Source organism: Antennarius striatus, chromosome 8 (assembly GCF_040054535.1).
Source record: "Antennarius striatus isolate MH-2024 chromosome 8, ASM4005453v1, whole genome shotgun sequence".
Lineage (NCBI taxonomy): Eukaryota > Metazoa > Chordata > Actinopteri > Lophiiformes > Antennariidae > Antennarius > Antennarius striatus.
This window is the reverse complement of record NC_090783.1, coordinates 366,707-391,116: the sequence shown is the minus strand read 5'-3', so window position 1 is coordinate 391,116 and position 24,410 is coordinate 366,707. Positions and strand designations below refer to the sequence as shown.

Genomic DNA, 24,410 nt, shown 5'->3' with positions numbered 1-24,410 from the left:
GTCAGAGCCGCTTCACGTCCTCTTTATTGTCCTGGAGACGGTTTAAAAGACACATGTAGTCCTACAGGTGGGACCACAAAACCAATAGCCCTACAGGTAGGACCACAAAACCAATAGCCCTACAGGTAGGACCACAAAACCAATAGTCCTACAGGTGGGACCACAAAACCAATAGCCCTACAGGTGGGACCACAAAACCAATAGTCCTACAGGTGGGACCACAAAACCAATAGTCCTACAGGTAGGACCACAAAACCAATAGTCCTACAGGTAGGACCACAAAACCAATAGTCCTACAGGTTGGACTACAAAGCCAATAGTCCTACAGGTAGGACTACAGAACCACTATTACTACGGGTAGGACTATAAAACTACAAATCCATTAGTCCTACATGTAGAACCATTAGTCCTACGGGTAGAACTCGTCCTTCAGGTGAGGCTGGCGATGCGTTCAGGGACCATCCGCCGTCGGTCATGTCAGCTGCTCTCTGATAAATCCATGACGTGACGTTCAGACGTGAACCAGACGGTCCTGCTGGAGGCGTGACGGTGGCCGAGCAGCAGTGAACGCATCAGAGCCGTTTGGGGTCCTTGAACGCCTCACGGCGCCGTCTTCCCCGGCAGCTTCCTGCGGTCCTTGGCGGCGTTCCTCTTCCTCTTCCTGCTCAGGAAGCGCTCCAGCTTCCCGCTCGTCTTCAGCTGCTCGTATTTCTCTGCCAGCTGCAGCTTCTTCTTCTCGGCTGCGTGACAAATAGAAAGGAGCGTTAATTCGACTGTCGTCCAATCAGGCGACATTAAACAGGCGTGGAGGCGGTGCTTACACTTCTTGAGGAAGAACGGTCGGGCTCCCTGATTGGCTCGTTCTCTCTGCTGCCTCTTGAACTGCAGCTCTCTCTCCCTCTGCTGCTCCCTCCTCTTCCTCTCTCGGTCCTGGTCCTCCTACAAAGGTCACATGACACGCCCGTGAGCGCCAGCGATGGGGCGGGGCCTCCGGAGAGGCGGGGCTCTGCGCGGGACTCACCATCCTCTTCAGGAGCAGCTGCAGCTTCTCCTTCCTCTTGCCGTTCCTCTTCGTCTTCTTCAGCTGCTTCTGGACCACCTGTGGGGACACGGCGAACGCGTTAGAAGGGGGCGGGGCTCTGAAGGGGGCGGGGCTCCGATGAGGGGGCGTCACCTCTTTCTCCTTCTGCCGGATGTCGCTGACGAACCCGTAGGTCTTCTCGAAGATGTCGGCGCTGAATTCTCCGGACAGGTCGTCGAAGCGCGGATCCCGACACGCCTGAGGAGAGAAGACACGTGATTGGTGGAGGCGTCGGGAGGGGGCGGGGTCAGATCAGAGGGCGATCTGGACTCACGGGTTTCTTGACGGCGACCACTTGACGCAGGAACGGAACCGGCTTTTTGGCTGACACCTCCAGGGGGCGGTTCTTGTTCAGACGCTTCCTGGCCCTCGTGGCCCCGCCCCTGTGGTTGCCGTGGGCGACCAGGTTGTAGGCTTTGGTCCCCACACGGCGCTGCAGCTCCAGGATGTCCTCAAACGACATGCGGGACAGCTCTGAAGGCGCCTGGCTGTCGCCGCCACCGTCCTCTGGACCTTCATCATCATCGTCGTCGTCATGTGAGGCACTGGCTCCGCCCCCCTCCTCCACTTCATCAGCGTCTGATTCCTCCTCTTGCTCTCCGCTCTGCCGTTCCTCCTCCTCAGCTCCTCCCCTCTCGGCGAGCAAGGCGGAGTTCTTCTCCAAGTCAGACTCCTCCTCCTCGCCGCCGCCACCGCTCGGCGCAACATCTGGCTCCGCCCCCCGCTGTCGCCTCTGTTTCCCCTTCATGTCAGACAGCTGTGGAAAATAAAAGCACGCATTAAAAACCAGACGAGCGTCTCTGGTCCGGTGATGACGTCACACGACGCGTCACCGCCACCTGCTGACGTCACGACGCAACAACAAGATCCAAACAGGAACTAAAAGCTGATGTCTTGTTGTCTCCATAGTAACGAACTGAATACCTGAGCGAGACACTTCCGGGGTGACGTCATGACCGCACGTGTTACCCGTTTACCTGAATCCGTGTTTTCCGTGGGGCTCGTGAGGCACAGCTCAGCCCACGTGACGTGTTTTGTTAGAAACAAAGCAGCTTCACAACAGCTAGCATGCTAACAGCTAACGTGTCCGCCGCGCGCCTCGGGGACGGGCGCGAGACCACCGTCGTTCCGGTGACGTAAATGTTCACGTACCGGATTCCAGGTCGGTGTGGAGGTCCCGGTCCACGGAGCTCCTTTACCCGCGTGTTCCTACGTCCTCTCCTGGTCCACTTCCGTCAGATGAAAGAGTTTCCGGTTTCAAAATAAAAGCATTAGTACGATCTCTCACGGTTTGGAGACATAAGAATCGATCAAATGTTTGTCAGATTTATCCGGTAAACCTTAAAACGGTTACCGAAAGTCTTCCGTCCAGTCAGGAGACACGTCCGACGCCGCGGAGCCTTGGTCGTTGTTATATTTTGTGTGGAAACAAATACATTTCCGGTTCCAGCGGAAGTTAAAATGTAATGCATCAGAAACTTGTTCTCTTCAAAGTTAAATGCATCCGTTAAACCACTTTAAATCTATAAATAAACACACACAGTCAGCTCAGGTGATTAACGAGGTGCTGATTTATGTTAACAGAATAAACATACTGTACGTTAATAAATCGGGAACATCAGCGGACGCTTTTAATTTGAAAAGACCAGACGGAAGTGTAGCGGCGCTCGTTGCGGGCTCCGGTCGGTGCTCGGACCGGAGCGGCGGACCGCCGGTTGTGGCTCAGGGAGGCTGAGGCTGTCTGCTGCTGCACCGGAACCGGTCCGACGTCTCGCGCCCAGCCGCCTCCCGGTTCCGGTGGTTTCGGACGGAGGACGGACGGACACACCCACCGGGCGTTTGCAACAGGTCGGACCGGCCGCCGGTACCGGAGATGCTGCGGACGCACCGGAGGAGGGTCTGACGGTTCCGCTGCGTCCGGATGCGACGGGAAGAAAACATGATGCCGGTGAGAGACCACGTGACCACCGGAGCTCAAACCGGTTTCGGGTGTTCACATGTGGCTCAGAGTCTGTGTGGATCAGCACCGACTAACCGGTCCTCTGAAGTCTGATTATCAATCAGTTTGGAATCATTTTATCGATCAGACTTTCTAGAAAGATGTTGAATGGTCGTCAATCAATCCAGATTCGATCCAGAATCTATTCAGATTCGTTACAGCATCGATTCAGTATTAATCCAGACTCAATAAATAAATAGATTCGATACAGAAATTATTCAGATTTGATCCAAATTTGACCTGGAATTGATCTTTTGTCAATGCAAAATCAGTCCAGAATCCATCCTGTATCAATCATGAACCAATCCAGACTCTAACCATAATTGATTCAGATTTGATCCAGAATTGATTTAGATTCAACTCTTATCGATCCAGAATTGATCCAGACTCGATACAGAGTAGATCAGGATTTGATACAGAATTTATTCACATGTGAACCATAATTGATCCCAACTCAATCCAGATTCGATCCAGAATTGAACCGGTATTGACCCAGAATCAATCCGGAATTGGTTCAAATTTGATCCAGAATTGATCCATAATCGTTCCAGGACTCCAATGTAATAATAACGAGGCGATCAAGTTTGATTCTTATTCCATTGATAACTCGATGCAGGTGAGATGTGCTAGCATTAGCTACAGGTTAGCATCAGGTGTCTCTCAGGGGACACATGCTAGCGTTAGCTACAGGTTAGCATCAGGTGTTTCTCAGGTGAGACGTGCTAGCGTTAGCTACAGGTTAGCGCCGTCCATCAGTCGTGTCTCCAGTGAGGGATGGGGGGCGTGGACTCTGGACCGTCCCGCTCCATCCCATTGTCCCGGCAGAACCGGCCGTGGTGCCTGGTAACTGTTGCCATGGAGACCATGAACAGGCTGTTCTGGACCGGACCTCCAGGCGCTGCCAGCGTCCTGGAGCCGCCGCTGACGGATCAGACTGGCGTGACGCTGAAGCAGCAGGCGACCCTTAATCTGGTCCTGGTGGATCACGTGACCCCCCCACCCTCTCCACCATATGGCTTCAGATGTCTAGGTCATGTGACCCACCGCCTGGCTCCCTGGGCCCAGAACTGAACCAGCACCTGATCATGTGACTGATGAGTCATCAGGTTCTGGTCCAGAACCTGGATTGATTCTGTTTCCATGGCGACGCCTGATTGTCCTCTTTCCCACTCAGAACCTGTTTGAGGCACAGAACCAGTCCAGAGTCTCTGGTTCTGGACCCAGCAGGAGGCCCCCCCGCTGCTGGCGTCCTTGTTTTCTGGGCTCTGATTGGCTGTGCCGTTACCCAGTGGACCATCAGACTGATGGCAGTGACCCAGTTCCTGGGCGGAGCCTGACGGCGGCGCCGGCGCTGCTCCAGTTTCCCCCCAGACCTACATCTAGACGGGGGGGGGGGTGCTGATGCTAACCTGTGGTCTAGACTACCCAAAATGTTACGTCCACATATGTGGAGGAGGGTGTGGTCATGAGGCGCATTGGGGGTGTGGCTTCTGCTACAGAAGGGCTGTCCTGAATTAAGCCAATCAGAGTGTCGCTTCCTGTTTAAGCCATTTCAGTTAGCTAATATTGGCTAATGTTTGCTAACGTTGGCTAATGTTAGCGAAAGGACGGTTTTTGCTAATGTTAGGCGTGTTTTTGTCCACGCCGCTGCAGATGGTCCATCACCCCCTGTGGCTCCGCCCACCTGCAGGTGGGCGGCGGCATGGCTTTGGGCCCGGGCGCAGAGCCCCTGTTGGTCTAACAGATGGCCCAGTGCATCGTGGGAGTTCCAACCGTCTGGAGGAGTTTTAATAGACCAGGAAGGCGTTGCTAACGGCTACTGCTAATCTGTTCAGACAGCCGTCTGCTGCGATCTGATTGGACGAAGCCGTCTGTTGTTGTTGTCTGGTCCCGGCCTGCTGCTGAGGTCCACGTTCAGCTCTCAGACAGGAAGTGGATGAATGCTAACGTTAGCCGCGTCAGCTAAGGCCTACCTGCGGGTGGAAGCGTCCGGTGGGCGGTTCCCAGGGTGGGCGTGGCCATCCAGGAGCTACACCTGACCCTCCTGTGGTTCCGTTCCAGACGTTCCTGAGTGGCGGCGAGCAGAACGCCCCCCCCACGCCGGAGACACCCTGCAGGGGGCCAGGCCACGCCCACTACTACCTGACCGACACCTGGAGGAGCTCAGGTGGGTTCCAGAAAAACAGCCTGGGGGGGTGGGGATAGGAGGGGTTCTAAAGAGGACTCTGTGTCCCTCAGACGCCATGTGGGGGGGCGACGAGAGGATGACGGAGCTGCTGCAACGCTGGGGGGATGAGAGGGGGGGGGTCCGCTACCTGAAGCCCCCAGGTGAGAGGAACCGACCCAGTGTTAGCATGCGTTAGCATGTGTTAGCGTGTGTTAGCATGTGATAGCATGTGTTAGCGTGTGATAGCATGTGTTAGCATATGGAGCCTGCTGGATGGGGGGTCTGTGGAGGACGCCACAATAATCAGCTTAGACTCAGACACCCGGGTGGGGGTGGGGTTGGGGGTGTGGTGGGGGCGGGGTTGGGGTGTGGTGGGGGCGGGGTTGGGGTGTGATGGGGGCGGGGTTGGGGGTTGGGTCGCTCCATCAGATTGTTTTCAAAGTTGAAGCAGCTGTGAGGATGAGGATGATGATGTCTTCATCATTAATCCCTCAGAACTGGTCTGTTAATCCCCTTGACCTCTGACCTCTCAGTCTGTGGCTCCAGATTATTGGTTCCCATCAGGACTCGCCCCCCAGGAAGCACCTGTCCCACCCAGTAAGATGTTTGTCCACATCATATCATAGTTATAATAATATAAATGTAATAATGGTATATTATAATTATAATATTACAATCATATGTTAATAAAATCTAAAAATGATTGACGAGTAAGCAGCTGTGCATTATGGGAACTACTTTTAGAGTGATGCATTATGGGAACTATTTTTAGAGTGATGCATTATGGGAACTCTTTTCAGAGCAGTTAAGTCAGAAGCTGGACCCGGGTCACCGGGTGTGATCCAGGTGTGTCTGATTTAGTGGGGGCGGAGCTTGACTGCGTTTTGTCGTCCAGGTGAAGGCGGAACAACGGATCAGGTGACCACGAGGAGCCCATCAGAGGAGAGTCTGCAGGACGGGGTGAGAACCTGAGGCCCCCGCCCTGTAGAGACACCAGGAGACGCCATCTTTGTAGTTTATGTGCCTCCACCTTGCTAGCTTTAGCAGCAGCGAGCGTTGGCGCTGACCCGGGGTGTTCCCTGCAGGTGGGCGTGGATGTGACGCTGAGCGACCTGCAGGATCTGGCCGTCTGGCAGCAGCAGCAGATCAGCTCCACCAGGGGCCTCCTGGCCTCCAAGGTAGGGGCCCCTGGTGGGGGGGGTGGCCACACCCACCCAGACAGGAAGTGCTGACAGTTGACTTCCTGTAGGAGCAGCAGCTGCGGCGCCTGAAGGAGGAGGAGCAGCAGGAGGCCAAGCTAAAGCGGGTGCGGGCCCTCAGGGGCCGCGTGGAGCAGAAACGCCTGAGCAACAACAAGCTGGGTGAGGGAGGCGTCCTCTGGGGGGCGGGGCCCGGGTGGGCGGGGCCTGACGGTTCTTCCATGTGTCAGTGGAGGAGATCGAGCAGATGAGCGGTCTGTTCCGGCAGAAGCGGCAGGAGCTGCTGGTTGCCGTGGCGAGGGCCGAGGAGCTGAGCGAGCAGCTGGAGGCGCTGAGGAGCAGGTGGGCGGAGCCTGTTACTCCGGCTCCACCCCCTCGTCACCACGCCTCCGCCGCCGAGCTGGAGCGCCTCCACCAGGAGCTGCAGGTGAGCGTCCCCACATGTCACACGCTAGCTGACTGCTAGCTCCACGCTAGCGTAGCCTAGCTGCATGCTAGCTGTCCTGACCTCTGGCGCTGCCCCCCAGCGCTGGGACCAGCAGAACCGTGCCCAGAGCAGCCGTCTGCAGCAGCAGTGGGAGGGGCTAAGCCGGAGGAACCAAGAAGTGGCGGCAATGGACCGCCGGCTCGCCGCGCTGCGCCGCCGCCTCCGGGAGAAGAAGGCGGGACTACAACCTAAGGAGAGCCAACCGGTGAGTCGCTGACGGAACCGTTAGCCTCTGAGGCTAACGAGCTAATGTAATCGCGAACGTCTTCGTCGTTTCGCCTCCAGGTGGCGCTGGATGGAACCGCCCAGCAGCACGGGGGTGTGTCCAGAGTGGCGGCAGTCGGGCCCTACATCCAGGGGCCTCCTGGCCCCGCCCACCCAGACGCCCCGTTGAAGGCGGCCGGCACCGGCGGCACACTGGAAACAGATGCCTCCCTGAAGCCGCCGCCCAGACCCGCCAAACCCGCTGCAGGTACGCCAAGCCCCTCCCATTCCACACCTCCTGGACACGTCCCCCCGCCTGAGCTCCGCCTTCACATGACATTGAACGCGAGGCTATGAGGAGGCGGAGCCTGACATGTTTTGGGGTTGCCTCACAGGTGTCCCGTCGAATTGGAGCTCATGGTCTGGGGTGGGCGGAGCCTGTGGCCACGCCTCCACGCTACCCCGCATGTCCCGGGTGTCTTGTTGGGACTCAGGTGAGTGGGGATCACCCCCCACTCGGGTCGACCCCCCTGCTGGTCATCCTGCTGAAGCTTCCTGTCCCGCTGCAGGCGGGGCCACGCCCACGGACCAGAAACGCCTCTCTGGATCTGAAGCCCCGCCTCCTGTCCCCTCGCGGACCAATCGGCTAGCCAATAATCTGCAGGTATGCCCCGCCCCTCTTGACCTCCACGCTGACTTGTGACACCTGTATGACCTCTATGTGACCTCTGTGTGACCTTGACCTCCAGGCCTCAGGTGTGTCCGAGTTGGCTCCGCCTCCTCTTCCCAGCAAGCCCAAACCGTTCCTTTCGGCCCTGCCCACCTTTTCTAGCCCCGCCTACAGCACCGGGACCTTCCCCGGTAAGATGCGCCTGGGGGCCGCGTCCAGCCACACCCTGCCCCTCCGCCGCAGGCAGGAGAGCCCGCCGGCCGCCGCCGTGCGTCCGTACGCTCCCGAGCTGCCCGACGCCCCGCCCCCCCAGACGCTGGCGGCGGCGTCCATCTACTCCATGTACACCCAGCAGCCCCATCTGGGGAGGGGCCAGGGCACGCTGCCCCGCGGCCACGCCCGAGGTGACACACCACGCCCACTGTGATGTCATCATACAGGAAGCTTATTTGTGTGGGGCGGAGCTTCTGTTTGCACCTGTGGTGATTGATTTGCCCCTCCCCCACAGTGTACGGTAAGCCGGTGCTCCCGGCCAGCGGGGGGCAGCGGCCGCTCGCCTCCGACGGCGCCCCCGCCCGCTCTGACGGAGGTGATGCTGACGTCGGTAGCCATGGTAACGGTGAAGGCGTGGTCGCAGACGCGGACCCGCGTCCCCTCAGCCCCACCAAGCTCCTCCCCTTCCTGTCCCACCCCCACAGGAAGCCGAGTGACCACGCCCCCCGCCCCCTGAAGAAACGCAGCTCCCTCACGGAGCCCGAGGGCCCCGCGGGGCCCCGCCTCCAGAAGCTGCTCTACCAGAGGACCACCCTGGCTGCCATGGAGACGGCGGGTCCGGCTGCGACGGGAGGCAAGAACAAAGATCCTCAGACCCCGCCCCCCCTGCCTCCCCGGTCACCCGCTCCTAACCCCGCCTCTTGCCCCTCCCCTCCTGAGGGGGGCAGGGATGAGGGGGTGTGTCTGTCGGAGTTCCCGCCTTACCCCCCACCCCCGTACCCTAGCGGCGACGAAGAGGAGGAGCCACCAGGGGTCACGCCGCCGCCGGTGAGTCCTTTAGCACGACGTCGCGTTTCTGTTAGCGCTGAAGGGTCATGTGATGAACGTCTGCGCTGCCCCCCCTCCAGGGTCAGAGGTCAATCCTCCGGAAGGCCGGCTGCGGGCGGAGCGACCGGGACCGGAACCGGGTCCGGTTCAACCCGCTGGCGCTGCTGCTGGACGCGTCGCTGGAGGGCGAGTTCGACCTGGTGCAGAGGGTCATCTACGACGTAAGCTCCGCCTCCTGCCTCCTCAGCCCCACCTCCAACAGCAGTTAGCAGCTAGTAGCAGCACTGGGTGTGGTCGATAGCCTGAATGCTAACGTTAGCCTGCCCCCCCAGGTGGACGACCCCAGCACGCCGAACGACGAGGGCATCACGGCGCTGCACAACGCCGTCTGCGCCGGCCACGCCCACATTGCCCACTTCCTGGTTCAGTTCGGGGTCAACGCCAACGCGGCGGACAGCGACGGCTGGTGAGGTGACCCGGGGGGGGGGCCTGGCCGGTCGGGACACGCCCCTCTAAACCCCCTCTGTGCCCCTCAGGACCCCCCTCCACTGCGCCGCCTCCTGTAACAGCGTGCCACTGTGTCGGCTGCTGGTGGACGGGGGGGCGGCGGTGTTCGCCACCACCCTCAGCGACCAGCAGACCCCCGCCCACAAGTGTGAGGAGACGGAGGACGGCTACGCCCAGTGCGCCCAGTTCCTCCACGGTGAGCCGGGAAACGCCCGGGGGCGTGGCTCTGGAGCCTCTAACTGACTCCTCCCCCCTTCCCCCCCAGGTGTCCAGGAGAAGATGGGCGTGATGAATGGGGGCGTGGTCTACGCCCTGTGGGACTACGAGCCCCAGAACCCCGACGAGCTGCCCCTCAGGGGGGGCGACCGCGTGACGGTCCTGAGGCGGGGCGACACCCTGGAGACGCTCTGGTGGTGGGGCCGCAGGGGGGGCCACGAGGGCTATGTGCCCCGCAACCTGCTGGGGGTGAGGCCCCCCAGGACCACCAGGATCAGCTGGTCCTGGGGAGAAAAGACTAGCATAGAGGGGCTAGCAGCTAGCTGCTAACAACAATAATAACAATAATAATAATAATTATTATTAATAATAATAAAATAATAAATAAAAGTGAAAACTAATAATATAAACAATAATATAATAATTAAAAGTAATATGAATATAACAATAATATGTTATATAATATAGTAACATAATAAAATATTAAGAATTGTCATAATTAAAAGTAATAACGTACTAATAGTTATAATAATGTTAGGATGATAATAACAGATGTGTTTCTGTTTGAATAAATGTTTTATTTTTAATTCATGTTTTTAATTATTTTCTTTTAATGACGACTTAAAAATAATAAATAAACGTTTTGATGGGAACATTGTTTACTTCATAGATGAAAGGGATTTCTGTTTGTTTACATCTAAATATAAATATTTGTTTCCTCCTGATCGGCGTCTCTGTTTCCCTCCAGCTCTACCCGAGGGTCAAAGTTCAACAGAGGAGTCTGGCCTAACAGGTGATGAAGAGGAGGAGGATTCTTCGTCAGACTGTGGGCGTGTTCTTGATGATGTTTGTTTGTAAACATCCCATCATCATCCGTTCTGTCCCGTTGATCCTTCCGGTCCGTCTCAGCGACTCGTCTGATTGGCTGACAGTTCTCCTCTTCATCGTTCTGCGGGTTCGGGTGATGAAGATCTCAGCATGCTTGAGAACAGAGAGCGCCGTGACATCACGGGAAGTACGCCCATATTTGGGCTTAGCAGGACAGCTCCGCCTCCAGAAGGGTTCTGTGGTAGGGATAGGTGTGTCCTCTGGTCCTGGATGGACACGCCCCTCAAACATTAACCCGCCCCCTGGTCCTCCCACAGCGGGGGAGGGGCTACAGCCCTGATGTGTTCTGGTCGTGGGTCTGGGAGGGGCTCTGTGCGGGGCTGTGGGCGTGGCCGTAGGAGGGCGGCAGCAGGCGGGTCACGTGACCGATGCCTTTGGTCACGCCCTCCCTGAACAGCAGCCGGGCCCCCAGGCGCAGGTACTCGGGGTGCTTCAGGAAGCGGAAGCGGACAACCGCCCGCTCGCCGGTACGCAGCTCCTCCTGCAGCGGACAGAGGCGGAGTTAGGAGGCTGCGGAGGCAGAGCCACGCCCCCCGTGCGAGCCGACACCCACCTTCCCGTGGACGCTCTCCGCCGTGGCCGTCTGCCGGACGTTGCCCACGTGGACGGTGACCTGCGACCCCCGGCGGAAGGCCTTGGCGTGGAAGAGGAGCACGATGGCGGCATCGAACTCGCTGCAGATGGTCGGGTTCATCTTGGGGCTGACCATCACCATGCCCTGCAACGGCCAATCAGACGCCAGCATGCAGTGATGTCACTGTGAGGTCACTGACAGGAAGAGACTCAAGTTCTGACGCTCATTTGTGTTTTTGTCGTAAAAAAATCGGTTGTAAATAAACAAATGTAAGTAAACAACCCGATGATGTCATGATGATGTCACGTGACCTCTGACCTTACGCAGCAGCGAGCGGTCGAAGCTGCCCAGCGCCAGCGTGGCGGCCTGCCCCGCCCTCAGGACCCTGCAGGCGGAGCGGTTCCTCTGGATGCTGCCGACCTTCAGCCGCAGGAAACGCCCCTCATCTGTCGGACCAACCAGCAGCCGCTCGCCCTCACGACACACCCCGCTGTCAACAACAACAACACCCCGCTGTCAACAACAACACCCCGCTGTCAACAACAACACCCCGCTGTCAACAACAACAACACCCCGCTGTCAACAACAACACCCCGCTGTCAACAACAACAACAACACCCCGCTGTCAACAACAACAACACCCCGCTGTCAACAACCACAACAACACCCCGCTGTCAACAACAACAACACGAGATGAACACGTTCAGACCTGTGACCTCACCTGTACAGAGTCCCGCCCACCACCGTTCCCACGTCAGGAACCGAGTAGATCTCATCCACCTAGACACACACACACACACACACACACACACACACACACACACACACACACACACACACACACACGTAGAGGTCAGGATTTATGACATCGTTTCTCAGACGTTTCCATTGATCGGTGGAACAAAACTGATATTTATTGATTGATCTGATAGAAACAGGAACCAGATGGGACCGCTCCGATCTGATCTGGTTTGATTGGACCCGGGGGGGTCGGTTCCGGGGGGGTCGTACCTGGAACTCGGTGAGCTGCTGCATCAGCTCCTCCTGCTCCTTGCTGTTGCTCAGGGGGGGCAGGATGTTGAGGAAAACCTTCAGGAGGTCCAGGTTCTCCCCCGAGACGCTGGACAGGCTGAAGATGGGCGTGATGCTGCACACACACACACACACACACACACACACACACACACGTTACACCCCGCTGACCCCCTTCGGTGCCCCCCAGCGGGTCACACCCACCAGGTGGACTGGGTGAACTGCTGCGCCGCGGTGACGGCGTCGTCGGGCGTGGCCACCGCCGTGGGCACCTTGTTGCAGCCCGGCTGCTTCAGCAGCGCCCCCAGCTGGCGGAGCGTGCGCTCCACGGCCCCCCCCGAGCACAGGTCCACCTTGGTCACCACGATGAAGATGGGCACCTTCAGCGCCATGGCCAGCCCCAGGTGCTCCCGCGTGGTGCCGGCTGGGCGGGGCAGAGGAGACGGGTGAGGGGTGCGGCCTGGCCAGCGGTCACGTGACCCGGCGGGGGCGGGACTCACCGATGCCCGTGTTGGCCCCCACCACCAGCATGGCGAAGTCGGGCCGGTAGCTGGTGAGGCCGAACACGGTGGTCTTCAGGTACTTGTGGTGCCCGGCCAGGTCCATGAAGGTGATCATCTTGGACGAGCTCTCGCAGATCTGCTCCGCCGTCCGCGATTGGCTGTAGTTCACCACCTGCCCCGCCCCCAACCGATCAGAGCGGTGAGAGGAACCCGCGCCCGGCCCCGCCCGGCCCCGCCCCTGCGCTGCTCACCTCTCCTTTGCTGTTGAAGCCCAGGATCTCGAAGCTGATGCTGGAGGTGCGGCCCGTCTGGATCTCATGCAGGTGTCGGAACAGGTTGAGCCGCGCCCGGCCACGCCCATTATCCAGCTCGCCCTGCGTCAGCACGCCCAGCAGGGTGGACTTCCCCGAGTCCACGTTCCCCAGCACCGCCACCCGCAGGTCCAGGAACTGTCAGGGACAGGGGGTCAGCGCTGGACCAGAACTGGAACCTGGACCACGACCAGGATCAGGACAAGAACTGTACCAGAACCAGACCCAGGACCAGACCCAGACCCGGTCTCACCTGCTGGTCGTCAGGGACCTTCCTGACCAGCACCTCGGCAATCTTGCGGGTGTGTCTGTCGGGGTCGTAGTCCACCTCCCTCTCCCGCAGCAGCGTGATGTCGGCCCCCACCCTGAGGACACAGAGGACCCAGGTCAGACCCCACACCCCCCGGGAGCCCGTGTGGGGCTGGGGGGCGTACCTCTCAGCCATCCTCCTGAGGGTGTGCAGCGAGGCCCTCATGTCGGGCTCCGTCAGCCCCACCAGCAGCCCCTGGTCCTCCACGCCGATCTGGTACACCGCCTCCCCCCGCCCCTCCTGCAGACGCCACTTCAGCTGCGTGGCCAGGTGCTCGAAGCGGGACGGGGTGGGGTCCACCAGCTTCAGCTGGGGGGGCAAACAGCCAGCGTTAACGCCCACCAGTCTGATTTGTTTTAACTGGATGACTTTTATTTTGAAAAGTGTTTATTCAATCTGTTGCTTCCTGTCGTCTGGCTCCGCCCCCTTTAGCTTGGAAAAAACGTTATTATCAATAAAGTTTGACAGATTGATTGTCCAGGTGAGGCGGTGTGTCCCAGGTGTGTGTGTGTTCAGGTGTGTGTGTTCAGGTGTGTGTGTTCAGGTGTGTGTTCAGGTGTGTGTGTGTGTGTGTGTGTTCAAGTGTGTGTGTGTGTGTGTGTGTGTTCAGGTGTGTGTTTTTCTCACCTTGTACTCAATGTTTCCTTCTTCAGCCTGCAGACAGAACAGAAGGACATCAGGGCTGAGCTAACGGGGCTAATGGAGCTAACAGAGCTAACGGGGCTAACGCTCACCTGTGTGTTCAGGTATAAAACAGACAATAAATATTTACCACGAAACAAACACAAATCCAGACGAATGAATCAGATGCTAACTGAGAGAAAACAACATTTTAACAGAAGAACTACACTAAAAATATTTTCATGATATAATTTTTTAATTTTTACGTCTGTTGGGACTGAAGGACGGGTCAAAACCACAGTGTACCAGAATAAATTGATATAAATGTGAAATGTAAGGTATGAATCATGTTGATGAAGTAATGATGTTGTTGATTCAGGGGACAGATGACTTCTACCCTCAGGCTGTCCTGTTTTGGATGTTGTTGACGTCAATGTGATGAAGATGAAGTCTGTGTGATAAACTAAATTTAAAAAAAAGCTAACTAAAAGATAACTGACATTAGCTGTAAACAGGTAAACAGCTAACTGCACACATACCTGTTTAACTGACTTTAGCTGTAAACAGCTTCAGGTGTGACTCAATACTACAAACAGCTAAGCTAACAGAATTATTAGCAATAAAAACAATAATAATAAGTCTTATTATTATTAAACTTATGAGCAATTTTGTGATTCACATATAAACGGGAGGGGGTCATTGGTTATTGATTTGTTATTGATTTGTTATTACTGTGTCATTAGCTGTCATTAGCCTGACAGCAGCTAGCACTAGCATAACTAGCATAACTAGCATCACTAAGACCACTAGCAGCACTAGCACCACTAGCAGCACTAGCATCATTTAACGGACAGCACGTCCCGGTCCTCCCGGGGCTACATGTCTTCTACCTCCGGGGGGAAGAACGGTGGCGGCGTCTTGTTCCGGGAGCTCCTGTTCCTCCTCCTGCGGCCTCGTCTCCCTCTCCTCGACCGCTTCGTCGTTTTCTTGCCGTTACCGGAGCCCTGTCCCGTGCTGCCGTGTCCAGGCGCCGCCGCACCGCTCCCGGTCAAATCCACCATCGCTGGAGGTGTGCGGACCACCGGGGGCCGAGGGGCTGGAATCCAAGGCGGCCTGTCCCGGTGAAGCACCCCGGGGCAGGATGCTCTCTCCTCAGCACCACCGGCACGGACAAGCGGTCCGCGTCGGCACACAGCTTCCGGCTGTCCTGTCAAAATAATTAACCAAAAAGAAGGACACAGCTTCCGGTTGCCCTATCAAAATAATTATAGTAACCAAAATGAGGACAGTTTCCGGTTATCTTTTCAAAATAATTCGCCCAAAGGGAAAGCTAGGTTAAATTTCAAAGTAAAAGCACACCACTGAGATTTCCGCTTCGTCTTGTTCCAGTTGTTTTATTTATTTTGTACGTCATTTCCGGCACTGCCTCCAGAGTCGTTCGCCGCCCTGTTGTCTTTTTTCCTTTAATTATCCTTTAATTACTGTTTTTTAAAATAAATTTTCTGTTCAGTGCATATATTCATATTTTTAAATTTCATATTTTATGTATTTTTTCTGTAATTATTTGGACCAACCTCGAAACAGAAATTCCCTCGTGATTAATAAAGTTCTATCTTACCTTATATTATCTTATCTTATATAACGTGCAGACAATCAATCGCACAATCAGGACGACCGTTGTAGCTTGTAAATTGTACATTGGTGATTGTAAATTGTAAATAGGTAATATGTATATTTTGACTGAGGTAGAGAAGAGAGAGTAGAGTAGGACTATATTCATTCCTTCAGGAGGTTCCATCAGGGAAATTAAATTCTCCGTCACATTACAAACAGCAGAGTACGTACACAGAAAGAAAAGACACACAAAAAGTAATGCCAACACCAAATAGAAAGAGTAATAAATAATAATCCACCAGACAGAGAGAATAATAAATAATAGAGAGAATAGTAGATAATAAATAACCCACTAAATAAAGGAATATACAATTTTCAGAGACCTATATGGGCTTAGGAATAAAGGGGCATGTACTGTATAAATAAACCTGGATGGGCATGGACTGAATATTATACTATATTAGTGTGTATATTTTTTTTAATGTATGGACCCCCTCTTCTCTGCCGTCGCAATCATGCAAATTTCCCCACTGTAGGACAAATAAATAATGATGTTCAAAAGTTTAGTATAAACAGGAAATACAACAGCCAATTGGGTTCAATTGTTTATTACCAACGACTCACGATAAAATGTAAAGCCATTGTGTTCCTCACAAAAAGAAATGTACAGTAATAATTTAGTGGAGGCTCCGCAGTCGTGAGTGTTAAAAATAATAAGGCTGATATCAATTAGTGGATATAAACTGAGTGGTTTATTAGTGTTTCCGGAAATGTTAGTTACGTTTAAACCAAAGTGTTTCACTCAAGTCTCTCACGCTTTCAAAATAAAATTGTTCAATATGCGTTTCTGAACACATAAACGTAAATTGAACATTTTATTTTGAAACCTAGATCGGAAGTGAACACTTGCTTCATTTAGGCTAGCTTAATGCTAACGTCGGACCAAACTTCCGCAGCCCCGCAGGCGCTGGGTCTTCCAGCGGAACCCTAGGCGTACGTATCCCCGTGAGGGTGTTCTAACAACGGGCAGCTCGCTTCACCCCCCCGCTCGGACCTCCAGAGGCAGTCAGCCTGCCGATGCTAACCGGAGCTAGCCTGTAGCCGCCGCAGCTCGTGTCTGTCCGTTCTCCTCACCCCCCGCCGGAGCACCGGCAGCAGCGGGCGGGATGTGGAGGCGCATCGCCCCGGCGGTCGGTGTCCTGCTGTCCGCCTGGTTCTTCGGGAACTTCGTCCTGGCCTGGTTCCAGCAGAACACCGGGAACCCCGCCACGCAGCACCGGGACCGGCCGAACGGAGCCGCGGGCCGGCCGGAACAGAGCTGCTTCTGCCACGTAAGTCCCCCCCACCCCCGGGGCGGCTCCGGTCGAGCCTCCCGGTCCTCGCGGGGCTTCCTCCGGTTCGTCATTCAGTCAAAATGCTTCGACACAGGGAAACGTTCTAGCAGGTTCCACCGCGTGACGTCAGCGAGCGCGTGACGAGAGCTAGCACTAGCAGCTATCTGTAACATGTTTATGTTTACATGTTTGTGTTTGGGGCGCCCCCCCCCCGACCGGAAGACGTAAACATCCGTTAAGTAAACATCCACACGCTGTCAACTTAAACTGCTGTTATTTTCCCACGAACGGGTAAAAAAGCGTGGTGTCCTCTGATTGGCTGTGTCCCGGCCCCGCCTTTCATGGGAGGTGTAGTCTTTTTACAACAAGAGCGTGAGTCTCCTGACGGCTTCAGACCCGGAAATGGACTACAAACTGCCTCCAGCGGTCCCCGGCTGGCCGTTTGGGGGCGGGGCTCCGTGCAGGCATGGGACGGGAAGCAGCCTCCGGTCCGGAGGCATCCAGATGTGTCCCGGTTCCCGTGAGGAGCACCGGTAACGAGTCCCGGCCGCGGAAGCAGAATGCTGAGAGGACTTTCCCTGCTCCAGCTGGCGCTGGTTCTGGACGCCCTGCTGCACCTGGAGGTCAGATGTCTGCTGACAGATGTTCGTGTCGGACCGGCCCCTCCGGACCGGTTCTGGACGTGGACCAGTTCCGGGGCTGGTTGGCAGCTCTGGTTTCACGTCACGTTACTGAACGTTTACTTTCTCCTGACGTTTGGGTCGAAATCACCGTCAAATAATAAATCAATATTAGTTTAATTTACTTATTATTTGTTTATTTATTCAGTTCTATAAATAAGTGAAAGTATTATTGTTATTATTATTGTTATTATTATTGTTGTTGTTTTTGTTTAAGGCGTTGTTTCGCTCAGATTTATGTCGCTGCATGAAGTCGTTTTTATGTTTATTGACCATCCAGTCAGGATTTCTTTAAATAGACAGAAGTGTGTGTCTGTGTGTGTGTTCAGTGTTTGTTTTGCGTCTGTGTCTTTTGTTTGTTTTATATGTGTATGTTTGCTTTGTGTCTGTGTGTGTGTGTGTGTGTGTGTGTGTGTTTCTGTGTGTCTGTGTGTGTGTGTGTGTGTGTGTGTGTGTGTTTGTGTCTGTGTGTGTGTGTGTCTGTGTGTGTGTGTGTGTGTGTGTGTGTGTGTGTGTTTCTGTGTGTCTGTGTGTGTGTGTGTGTCTGTGTGTGTGTGTTTGTGTCTGTGTGTGTGTGTGTGTGTGTGTGTGTGTGTGTGTGTGTGTGTGTGTGTGTGTGTGTGTGTGTGTGTTTCTGTGTGTCTGTGTGTGTGTGTGTGTCTGTGTGTGTGTGTGTGTGTGTGTGTGTTTGTGTCTGTGTGTGTGTGTGTGTGTGTGTGTGTGTGTGTGTGTGCGGTTGACTGATTTGTCGTTTCTTTTGATCCGTCTTTAATTTGTTTCTCGTCACGTTTGACTGACGGCTCGTCTGAGGATCAGCCAATCAGGACGCGCCCCCCGGGTGTGGCGGTGGGGCTGTAGGGGGTTTAGTTACCTGGCAGGTCAGGTGACATCTGCACCTGCTGCTCTTCAGGAGACGTGGCTCAGCTGTGCCCCAATCGGCAGCAGGGGAGCCAGCAGCCAATCAGAGAGCTGCCCTTCAGGTTTACCTGCTTCAGGTCTCTGACAGTCACCTGTGATGGTGGGGGGGTTGGGTTCACAGAGGGGGGGTCAGACAGTTTCATGCCTTGTTGACTTGTTGTTGTTTACCCCCCCAGCTCATTGACTTGTTGTCGTGTTGTTGTTTACCCCCCCAGCTCGTTGACTTGTTGTCTTGTTGTTGTGTACCCCCCCAGCTGACCGGGGTTCTGGACGACTGTTTCTGTGACGTGGAGAGCATCGACGTGTTCAACAACCAGAAGATCTACCCCCGGATCCAGAAGCTGACCCGCCAGGACTACTTCAGATACTACCGGGTAGGACTGGCCCACACCAGGACCACCACAAACCCCCACCAGGACCACCACAAACCCCCACCAGGACCACCACAAACCCCCACCAGAACAACCCTAAACCCCCACCAGAACAACCCTAAACCCATACCATCCCAGGATGCGCTGCTTCCTGGAGGTAACATAACCTCTGACCCCCCTGCAGGTGAACCTGAGGCGACCCTGTCCCTTCTGGCCCGACGACGGACACTGTTCCATCAAGGACTGTCACGTGGAGCCCTGCCCAGAGGTCCGCAGGTTCTACCGCGGTTCTGGTGATAGAGAATGTCAATCCAGTGTGAACCGGGTCCACACCGGGACCCGGTTCACACTGGGGGTCTCTGCCTGTCCCCCAACAGAGTGAGGTTCCGGTCGGGATCAAGTCCGGGAACTACAACAAGGTGAGGCAGCAGGGGGTGGAGCTTCATCCGAACGGTGCTCAGGTAGGGTACACCCACTACCCACAATCCCTTGTGTCTGGTGCCCGTGTAACGCGTGTAAGTGAAAGGAACTCTGGTTTAACCTAGAAGAGGAGCAGGAGGTTCAGAACAGGTTCAGAACCAGGTTCAGAACCAGGTTTAGACCCAGGTTTAGACCCAGGTTTAGACCCAGGTTTAGAACAGGTTTAGACCCAGGTTTAGAACAGGTTTAGACCCAGGTTTAGAACAGGTTTAGACCCAGGTTTAGAACAGGTTTAGACCCAGGTTTAGAACAGGTTTAGACCCAGGTTTAGAACCAGGTGTAGGGGGTTCTGGCTGGCTGCGGGGCCGGCCGTGGACGCGTTGGACCTGGATAAGCCTCCTCTCCTCTCCAGTACTCGCAGGCGGCCAACGCCGGGTCGGACCTGACGGCGTGCGAACGGGCCGAGGAGCTGGGCGCCATCAACAGCACCCTGAGGTGACCTCACGACCTCCAATGTCCACTTCCTGTCTGACAGTCACACGTTCACCGGGTCTGACCGGACCTGTGGTGGGGGTTCAGGGGGTGTTGTTGGTTCCGGGTTCTGATGCGGTTCCTCTGACTTCCTGTTCCAGTAACCAGAGCAAAGAAGCGTTTGCTGATTGGGCGAGACACGACGACGCCCAGGATCACTTCTGTGAGCTGGACGGTGAGGATCCGAACCGACAACCTTCACCTCCAACACAACCCATGTGTACCGACTGTGTGTGTGTGTGTGTGTGTGTGTGTGTGTGTGTGTGTGTGTGTGTGTGTGTGTGTGTGTGTGTGTGTGTGTGTGTGTGTGTGTGTGTGTGTGTGTGTGTGTGTGTGTGTGTGTGTGTGTGTGTGTGTGTGTCAGACGAGTCCTCTCCTGATGCGGACTACGTGGACCTGCTGCTGAACCCGGAGCGCTACACCGGGTACAAGGGTCCGTCAGCCTGGAGGGTCTGGAACAGCATCTATGAGGAGAACTGCTTCAAGTGAGACACACACACACACACACACACACACACACACACACACACGTCTGTGGTGAGTATTGATCACTGATTGTTGGTTGTGTCTTCAGACCCAGGTCGGTGTACCGTCCTCTGAACCCCCTGGCGCCGAGCCGAGGTGAGACAGACCGAATGCTGTTTGAAATGCTAACTGCTGCTAACTGCTACCTACTACTAGCTGCTAACTGCTACTAGCTGCTGCTAACTGCCACTAGCTGCCCCAGCTTGCTTCACTTCCTCTTCTAGCTCCGCCTCAGAGGAGGAACAGCGACGCCCAGAAAGTGATGTTTAAAAAAAACATTTTTATGCCTCGACCCGGTTTGACCACTGGGTGGCGCCGGTGCAGCCAGGTGGGCCGGATCCAGGTTCTACAGAACCACACAGGGTGTCCACAAACTTTTGGACACTTTCTGTTTTTCTTCTTCCTTGTTTAAGTATATTATTTTCCGTTTCCCAGCCGTTGTTTCTTGCCTTTATTTTGAAAGGGAACCCCTTCCTGTGTGTGTCTGACTGAACTCCCTCTCTCCAGGAGACGACGATGGTGAGTAAACGGACCCGCCTTCACCTCCACCTGTGGGGGGCGGGACCAGAACTGACCGGTCTGTGTTGCTTTCAGGAGAGGCGTTCTACACCTGGTTGGAAGGTGAGGTCACTTCCTGTGTGTGTGCGTGTGTGCGTGTGTGTGTGGCGTGTGGGGGACCCACTTCCTGTCTGGGTGCAGGTCTGTGTCTGGAGAAGAGAGTCTTCTACCGACTCATCTCTGGACTCCACAGCAGCATCAACATCCACCTGAGCGCCGAGTACCTGCTGGACGGTAGGCCCCGCCCACCGCCGCCTGGACAGGGGGCGTGGCCCAGAGCCTAACGCGATTCATCTGGTTCCTCAGAGGGGTGGGGCCGGACGGTGTGGGGTCCCAACCTGCAGGAGTTCCGGCGGCGCTTCGACACGGCGCAGACGAAGGGGGAGGGGACGCGGCGGCTGAAGAACCTCTACTTCCTGTACCTCATCGAGCTGCGGGCGCTCTACAAGGTGGCGCCCTACTTTGAGCGCGCCTTCATCCACCTGTACACCGGCAACCGCCAGCAGGACGGCGCCACCAAGGAGCTGCTGCTGCAGCTCTTCAGCGAGATCAGGTGGGTCCAAAGGGCCCCGCCCACCTGCAGCAGGGCCCCGCCCACCTGAGGGCGGAGCTCCAGTCCACTCACGTGTCGGTTTTGTCTTCCAGGACTTTCCCGATGCACTTTGACGAGCGCTCCATGTTCGCCGGACACAAGATGGAGGCAAAGACGCTGAAGGTGAGGCCACGCCCCCTCGCACTGTCCCTTCAAGACATCCGGCCGTGGACACGCCTCCTGTTTTCCTGTTTTCCAGGAAGAATTCCGGCTCCACTTCAAGAACATCTCCAGGATCATGGACTGCGTCGGGTGCAGCAAGTGTCGGCTGTGGGGGAAACTGCAGGTGGGACACGCCCTACAGGACACGCCCTACCGGACACACCCGACAGGACACGCCCTACCAGACACACCCGACAGGACACGCCCTACCGGACACACCCGACAGGACACGCCCTACAGGACACGCCCTACCGGACAAGCCCTACAGGACATGCCCTACAGGACACACCCGACAGGACACGCCCTACCAGACACACCCGACAGGACACGCCCTACCGGACACACCCGACAGGACACGCCCTACAGGACACGCCCTACCGGACACACCCGACAGGACACGCCCTACCGGACACACCCGACAGGACACGCCCTACCGGACACACCCGACAGGACACGCCCTACCGGACACGCCCTACAGGACATGCCCTACAGGACACGCCCTACAGGACATGCCCTACAGGACACGCCCTACCGGACACACCCGACAGGACACGCCCTACCAGACACACCCGACAGGACACGCCCTACCGGACACACCCGACAGGACACGCCCTACAGGACACGCCCTACAGGACACGCCCTACCGGACACGCCCTACAGGACACGCCCTACCGGACACACCCGACAGGACACGCCCTACCAGACACACCCGACAGGACACGCCCTACAGGACACGCCCTACCGGACAAGCCCTACAGGACATGCCCTACAGGACACACCCGACAGGACACGCCCTACCAGACACACCCGACAGGACACGCCCTACCGGACACACCCGACAGGACACGCCCTACCAGACACACCCGACAGGACACGCCCTACTGGACACACCCGACAGGACACGCCCTACAGGACACGCCCTACCGGACACACCCGACAGGACACGCCCGACAGGACACGCCCTACCGGACACACCCGACAGGACACGCCCTACCGGACACGCCCTACAGGACATGCCCTACAGGACACGCCCTACAGGACACGCCCTACAGGACATGCCCTACAGGACACGCCCTACCGGACACACCCGACAGGACACGCCCTACCGGACACACCCGACAGGACACGCCCTACCGGACACACCCGACAGGACACGCCCTACAGGACACGCCCTACCGGACACGCCCTACAGGACACGCCCTACCGGACACAGCCGACAGGACACGCCCTACAGGACACGCCCTACCGGACACGCCCTACAGGACACACCCGACAGGACACACCTGACAGGACACACCCGACAGGACACGCCCTACAGGACACGCCCTACAGGACACGCCCTACAGGACACACCTGACAGGACACACCTGACAGGACACACCCGACAGGACACGCCCTACCGGACACGCCCTACAGGACACGCCCTACAGGACACGCCCTACCGGACACAGCCGACAGGACACGCCCTACCGGACACGCCCTACAGGACACACCTGACAGGACACACCTGACAGGACACGCCCTACAGGACACGCCCTACAGGACACACCCGACAGGACACGCCCTACCGGACATGCCCTACCGGACACACCCTACAGGACACACCCGACAGGACACGCCCTACAGGACACGCCCGACAGGACACACCTGACAGGACATGCCCGACAGGACACGCCCTACCGGAAACACCCTACAGGACACACCCGACAGGACACACCTGACAGGACACACCCGACAGGACACGCCCTACAGGACACGCCCTACAGGACACGCCCTACAGGACACACCTGACAGGACACACCTGACAGGACACACCCGACAGGACACGCCCTACCGGACACGCCCTACAGGACACGCCCTACAGGACACGCCCTACAGGACACGCCCTACAGGACACGCCTGACTCCACCCGACCAACCCGATGGGGTCGTTGCTGCTGTCAGTCAAACATGTTGTGTTGATGTAACTGAACTAAACCTTTAGAGCCAACGGCCAATCAGAAGCAGAGGGTGGGACACAGGAAATGACAACAGGAAGTAGTGGGACGCTTTGTAGTTCCTGTACCTTTGTAGCGTCTATATATAGCGTCTGTACCTTTGTAGCGTCTATATATAGCGTCTGTAGCTTTGTAGCGTCTATATATAGTGTCTGTAGCTTTGTAGCGTCTATATATAGCGTCTGTACCTTTGTAGCTTCACCAGACTACTCAGGAGCTACGACGTGCTACATGCTAACCCAGCTATCCATAGCTTAGCCGTAGCTCAGTCGTAGCTTAGCTGTAGACTTATCCGTAGCTTACCTCTAGCTTAGCGGTACCCCAGCTGTAGCTTAGTCCTAGCTTAGCCCCAGCTGAGCCTGGTTCTGGTTGTGGTTCTGGTTCTAGACCCAGGGTCTGGGGACGGCGCTGAAGATCCTGTTCTCAGAGACGGAGATCCAGAAGCTTCCGGAGCGCAGCCCGTCTAAAGGCTTCCAGCTCACCCGGCAGGAGATCGTCGCCCTGCTCAACGCCTTCAGCAGGTAGGCCCGCCCCCTGGGGGAGGGGCTAATGACTCCGTGACCGAGCAGTGGAACGTTTGTAACCTGTTGAGGTCTGTGGCTCCGCCCCCTCTCAGCCTGTCCCTCATTGGCTCTTCAGGTTGTCCACCAGCATCCATCAGCTCGAGGGGTTCCGCCTCCTCCTGAAGGAGAGCAGGTAGCGGGGGCGGAGCCTCACCTGGCCAGGAGGCGTTGCCACAGGAGAGCAAGACCTTCATCAGGACCAGCAATGGCCCCTCCTCTTCCTCCTCACCGTCCTTCTCCTCCCCCTCCTCTTCCTCCTCTTCCTCCTCCCTTTCCCCCTCCTCCCCCTCCTCTTCCTCCTCCCTTTCCTCCTCCTCCCCCTCCTCTTCCTCCTCC

General features: G+C 56.3%; 4 protein-coding genes across 9 annotated transcripts; 2 read left to right on the top strand and 2 right to left on the bottom strand.

The window, feature by feature from the left end:
• Positions 1–7: 7 nt before the first annotated feature.
• rrp36 (ribosomal RNA processing 36) lies at positions 8–2,382 on the bottom strand. Its single transcript, XM_068322475.1, has 6 exons — positions 2,234–2,382; positions 1,356–1,838; positions 1,175–1,279; positions 1,022–1,099; positions 822–939; positions 8–740 (listed from the first exon to the last, which is right to left on the bottom strand). Exons 2-6 carry the CDS (start codon positions 1,827–1,829, stop codon positions 601–603), a joined length of 915 nt encoding a protein of 304 aa, XP_068178576.1. The 5' UTR covers positions 1,830–1,838; positions 2,234–2,382; the 3' UTR covers positions 8–600.
• A 355-nt stretch (positions 2,383–2,737) lies between these two features.
• Positions 2,738–10,449, top strand: LOC137600707 (apoptosis-stimulating of p53 protein 2-like). Of its 4 annotated transcripts, XM_068322467.1 has the most exons (18): positions 2,738–3,029; positions 5,142–5,247; positions 5,319–5,408; positions 6,143–6,207; positions 6,333–6,425; positions 6,497–6,608; positions 6,677–6,873; positions 6,974–7,138; positions 7,219–7,405; positions 7,533–7,631; positions 7,707–7,801; positions 7,887–8,211; positions 8,316–8,848; positions 8,929–9,069; positions 9,181–9,314; positions 9,385–9,551; positions 9,621–9,820; positions 10,320–10,449. In XM_068322467.1, the coding sequence occupies exons 1-18, from the start codon at positions 3,003–3,005 to the stop codon at positions 10,359–10,361; spliced, it is 2,778 nt and encodes a 925-aa protein (XP_068178568.1). In that variant the 5' UTR covers positions 2,738–3,002; the 3' UTR covers positions 10,362–10,449. The 4 variants fall into 4 exon arrangements, with proteins under 4 accessions (XP_068178568.1, XP_068178567.1, XP_068178566.1 ...); XM_068322466.1 differs by having other exon boundaries at positions 6,989–7,138; positions 7,533–7,801; XM_068322465.1 differs by having other exon boundaries at positions 7,533–7,801.
• Positions 10,140–15,011, bottom strand: LOC137600708 (GTP-binding protein 2-like). The gene is made up of 12 exons (XM_068322469.1): positions 14,701–15,011; positions 13,817–13,843; positions 13,314–13,498; positions 13,133–13,244; positions 12,820–13,017; positions 12,566–12,740; positions 12,270–12,489; positions 12,045–12,180; positions 11,755–11,813; positions 11,352–11,523; positions 11,013–11,177; positions 10,140–10,940 (listed from the first exon to the last, which is right to left on the bottom strand). The coding sequence occupies exons 1-12, from the start codon at positions 14,869–14,871 to the stop codon at positions 10,728–10,730; spliced, it is 1,833 nt and encodes a 610-aa protein (XP_068178570.1). The 5' UTR covers positions 14,872–15,011; the 3' UTR covers positions 10,140–10,727.
• A 1,044-nt stretch (positions 15,012–16,055) lies between these two features.
• On the top strand, positions 16,056–24,380 carry ero1b (endoplasmic reticulum oxidoreductase 1 beta). 3 transcript variants are annotated; one of them, XM_068322265.1, is made up of 16 exons: positions 16,056–16,755; positions 18,611–18,730; positions 18,912–18,995; positions 19,105–19,188; positions 19,560–19,642; positions 19,780–19,853; positions 20,043–20,163; positions 20,253–20,299; positions 20,711–20,722; positions 20,798–20,824; positions 20,903–20,995; positions 21,068–21,314; positions 21,407–21,476; positions 21,553–21,639; positions 23,899–24,032; positions 24,151–24,380. In XM_068322265.1, exons 1-16 carry the CDS (start codon positions 16,591–16,593, stop codon positions 24,209–24,211), a joined length of 1,509 nt encoding a protein of 502 aa, XP_068178366.1. In that variant the 5' UTR covers positions 16,056–16,590; the 3' UTR covers positions 24,212–24,380. The 3 variants fall into 3 exon arrangements, with proteins under 3 accessions (XP_068178366.1, XP_068178367.1, XP_068178368.1); XM_068322266.1 differs by having other exon boundaries at positions 16,058–16,755; positions 19,105–19,146; XM_068322267.1 differs by lacking the exon at positions 16,056–16,755 and adding an exon at positions 16,792–17,381.
• The last annotated feature ends 30 nt before the right edge of the window (positions 24,381–24,410 follow it).

Bases quoted from the DNA above. Each gene is read 5' to 3' on its own strand.
- rrp36 (XM_068322475.1), bottom strand. From the start codon at position 1,829: ATGAAGGGGAAACAGAGGCGACAGCGGGGGGCGGAGCCAGATGTTGCG. The intron at 1,280-1,355 runs GTGAGTCCAGAT...TTCTCTCCTCAG, and splicing joins TGGTCGCCGTCAAGAAACCC to GCGTGTCGGGATCCGCGCTT. The intron at 741-821 runs GTAAGCACCGCC...TTTGTCACGCAG, and splicing joins ACCGTTCTTCCTCAAGAAGT to CCGAGAAGAAGAAGCTGCAG.
- LOC137600707 (XM_068322465.1), top strand. From the start codon at position 3,003: ATGCGACGGGAAGAAAACATGATGCCG. The intron at 5,409-6,142 runs GTGAGAGGAACC...TTTGTCGTCCAG, and splicing joins CCGCTACCTGAAGCCCCCAG to GTGAAGGCGGAACAACGGAT. The intron at 8,849-8,928 runs GTGAGTCCTTTA...CCCCCCCTCCAG, and splicing joins CAGGGGTCACGCCGCCGCCG to GGTCAGAGGTCAATCCTCCG.
- LOC137600708 (XM_068322469.1), bottom strand. From the start codon at position 14,871: ATGGTGGATTTGACCGGGAGCGGTGCGGCGGCGCCTGGACACGGCAGC. The intron at 12,741-12,819 runs GTGAGCAGCGCA...GGGGCGGGGCAG, and splicing joins GCTTCAACAGCAAAGGAGAG to GTGGTGAACTACAGCCAATC. The intron at 11,178-11,351 runs GTCAGAGGTCAC...TGGCCGTTGCAG, and splicing joins ACCGCTCGCTGCTGCGTAAG to GGCATGGTGATGGTCAGCCC.
- ero1b (XM_068322265.1), top strand. From the start codon at position 16,591: ATGTGGAGGCGCATCGCCCCGGCGGTCGGTGTCCTGCTGTCCGCCTGG. The intron at 18,731-18,911 runs GTAGGACTGGCC...ACCCCCCTGCAG, and splicing joins ACTACTTCAGATACTACCGG to GTGAACCTGAGGCGACCCTG. The intron at 24,033-24,150 runs GTAGGCCCGCCC...TTGGCTCTTCAG, and splicing joins CTGCTCAACGCCTTCAGCAG to GTTGTCCACCAGCATCCATC.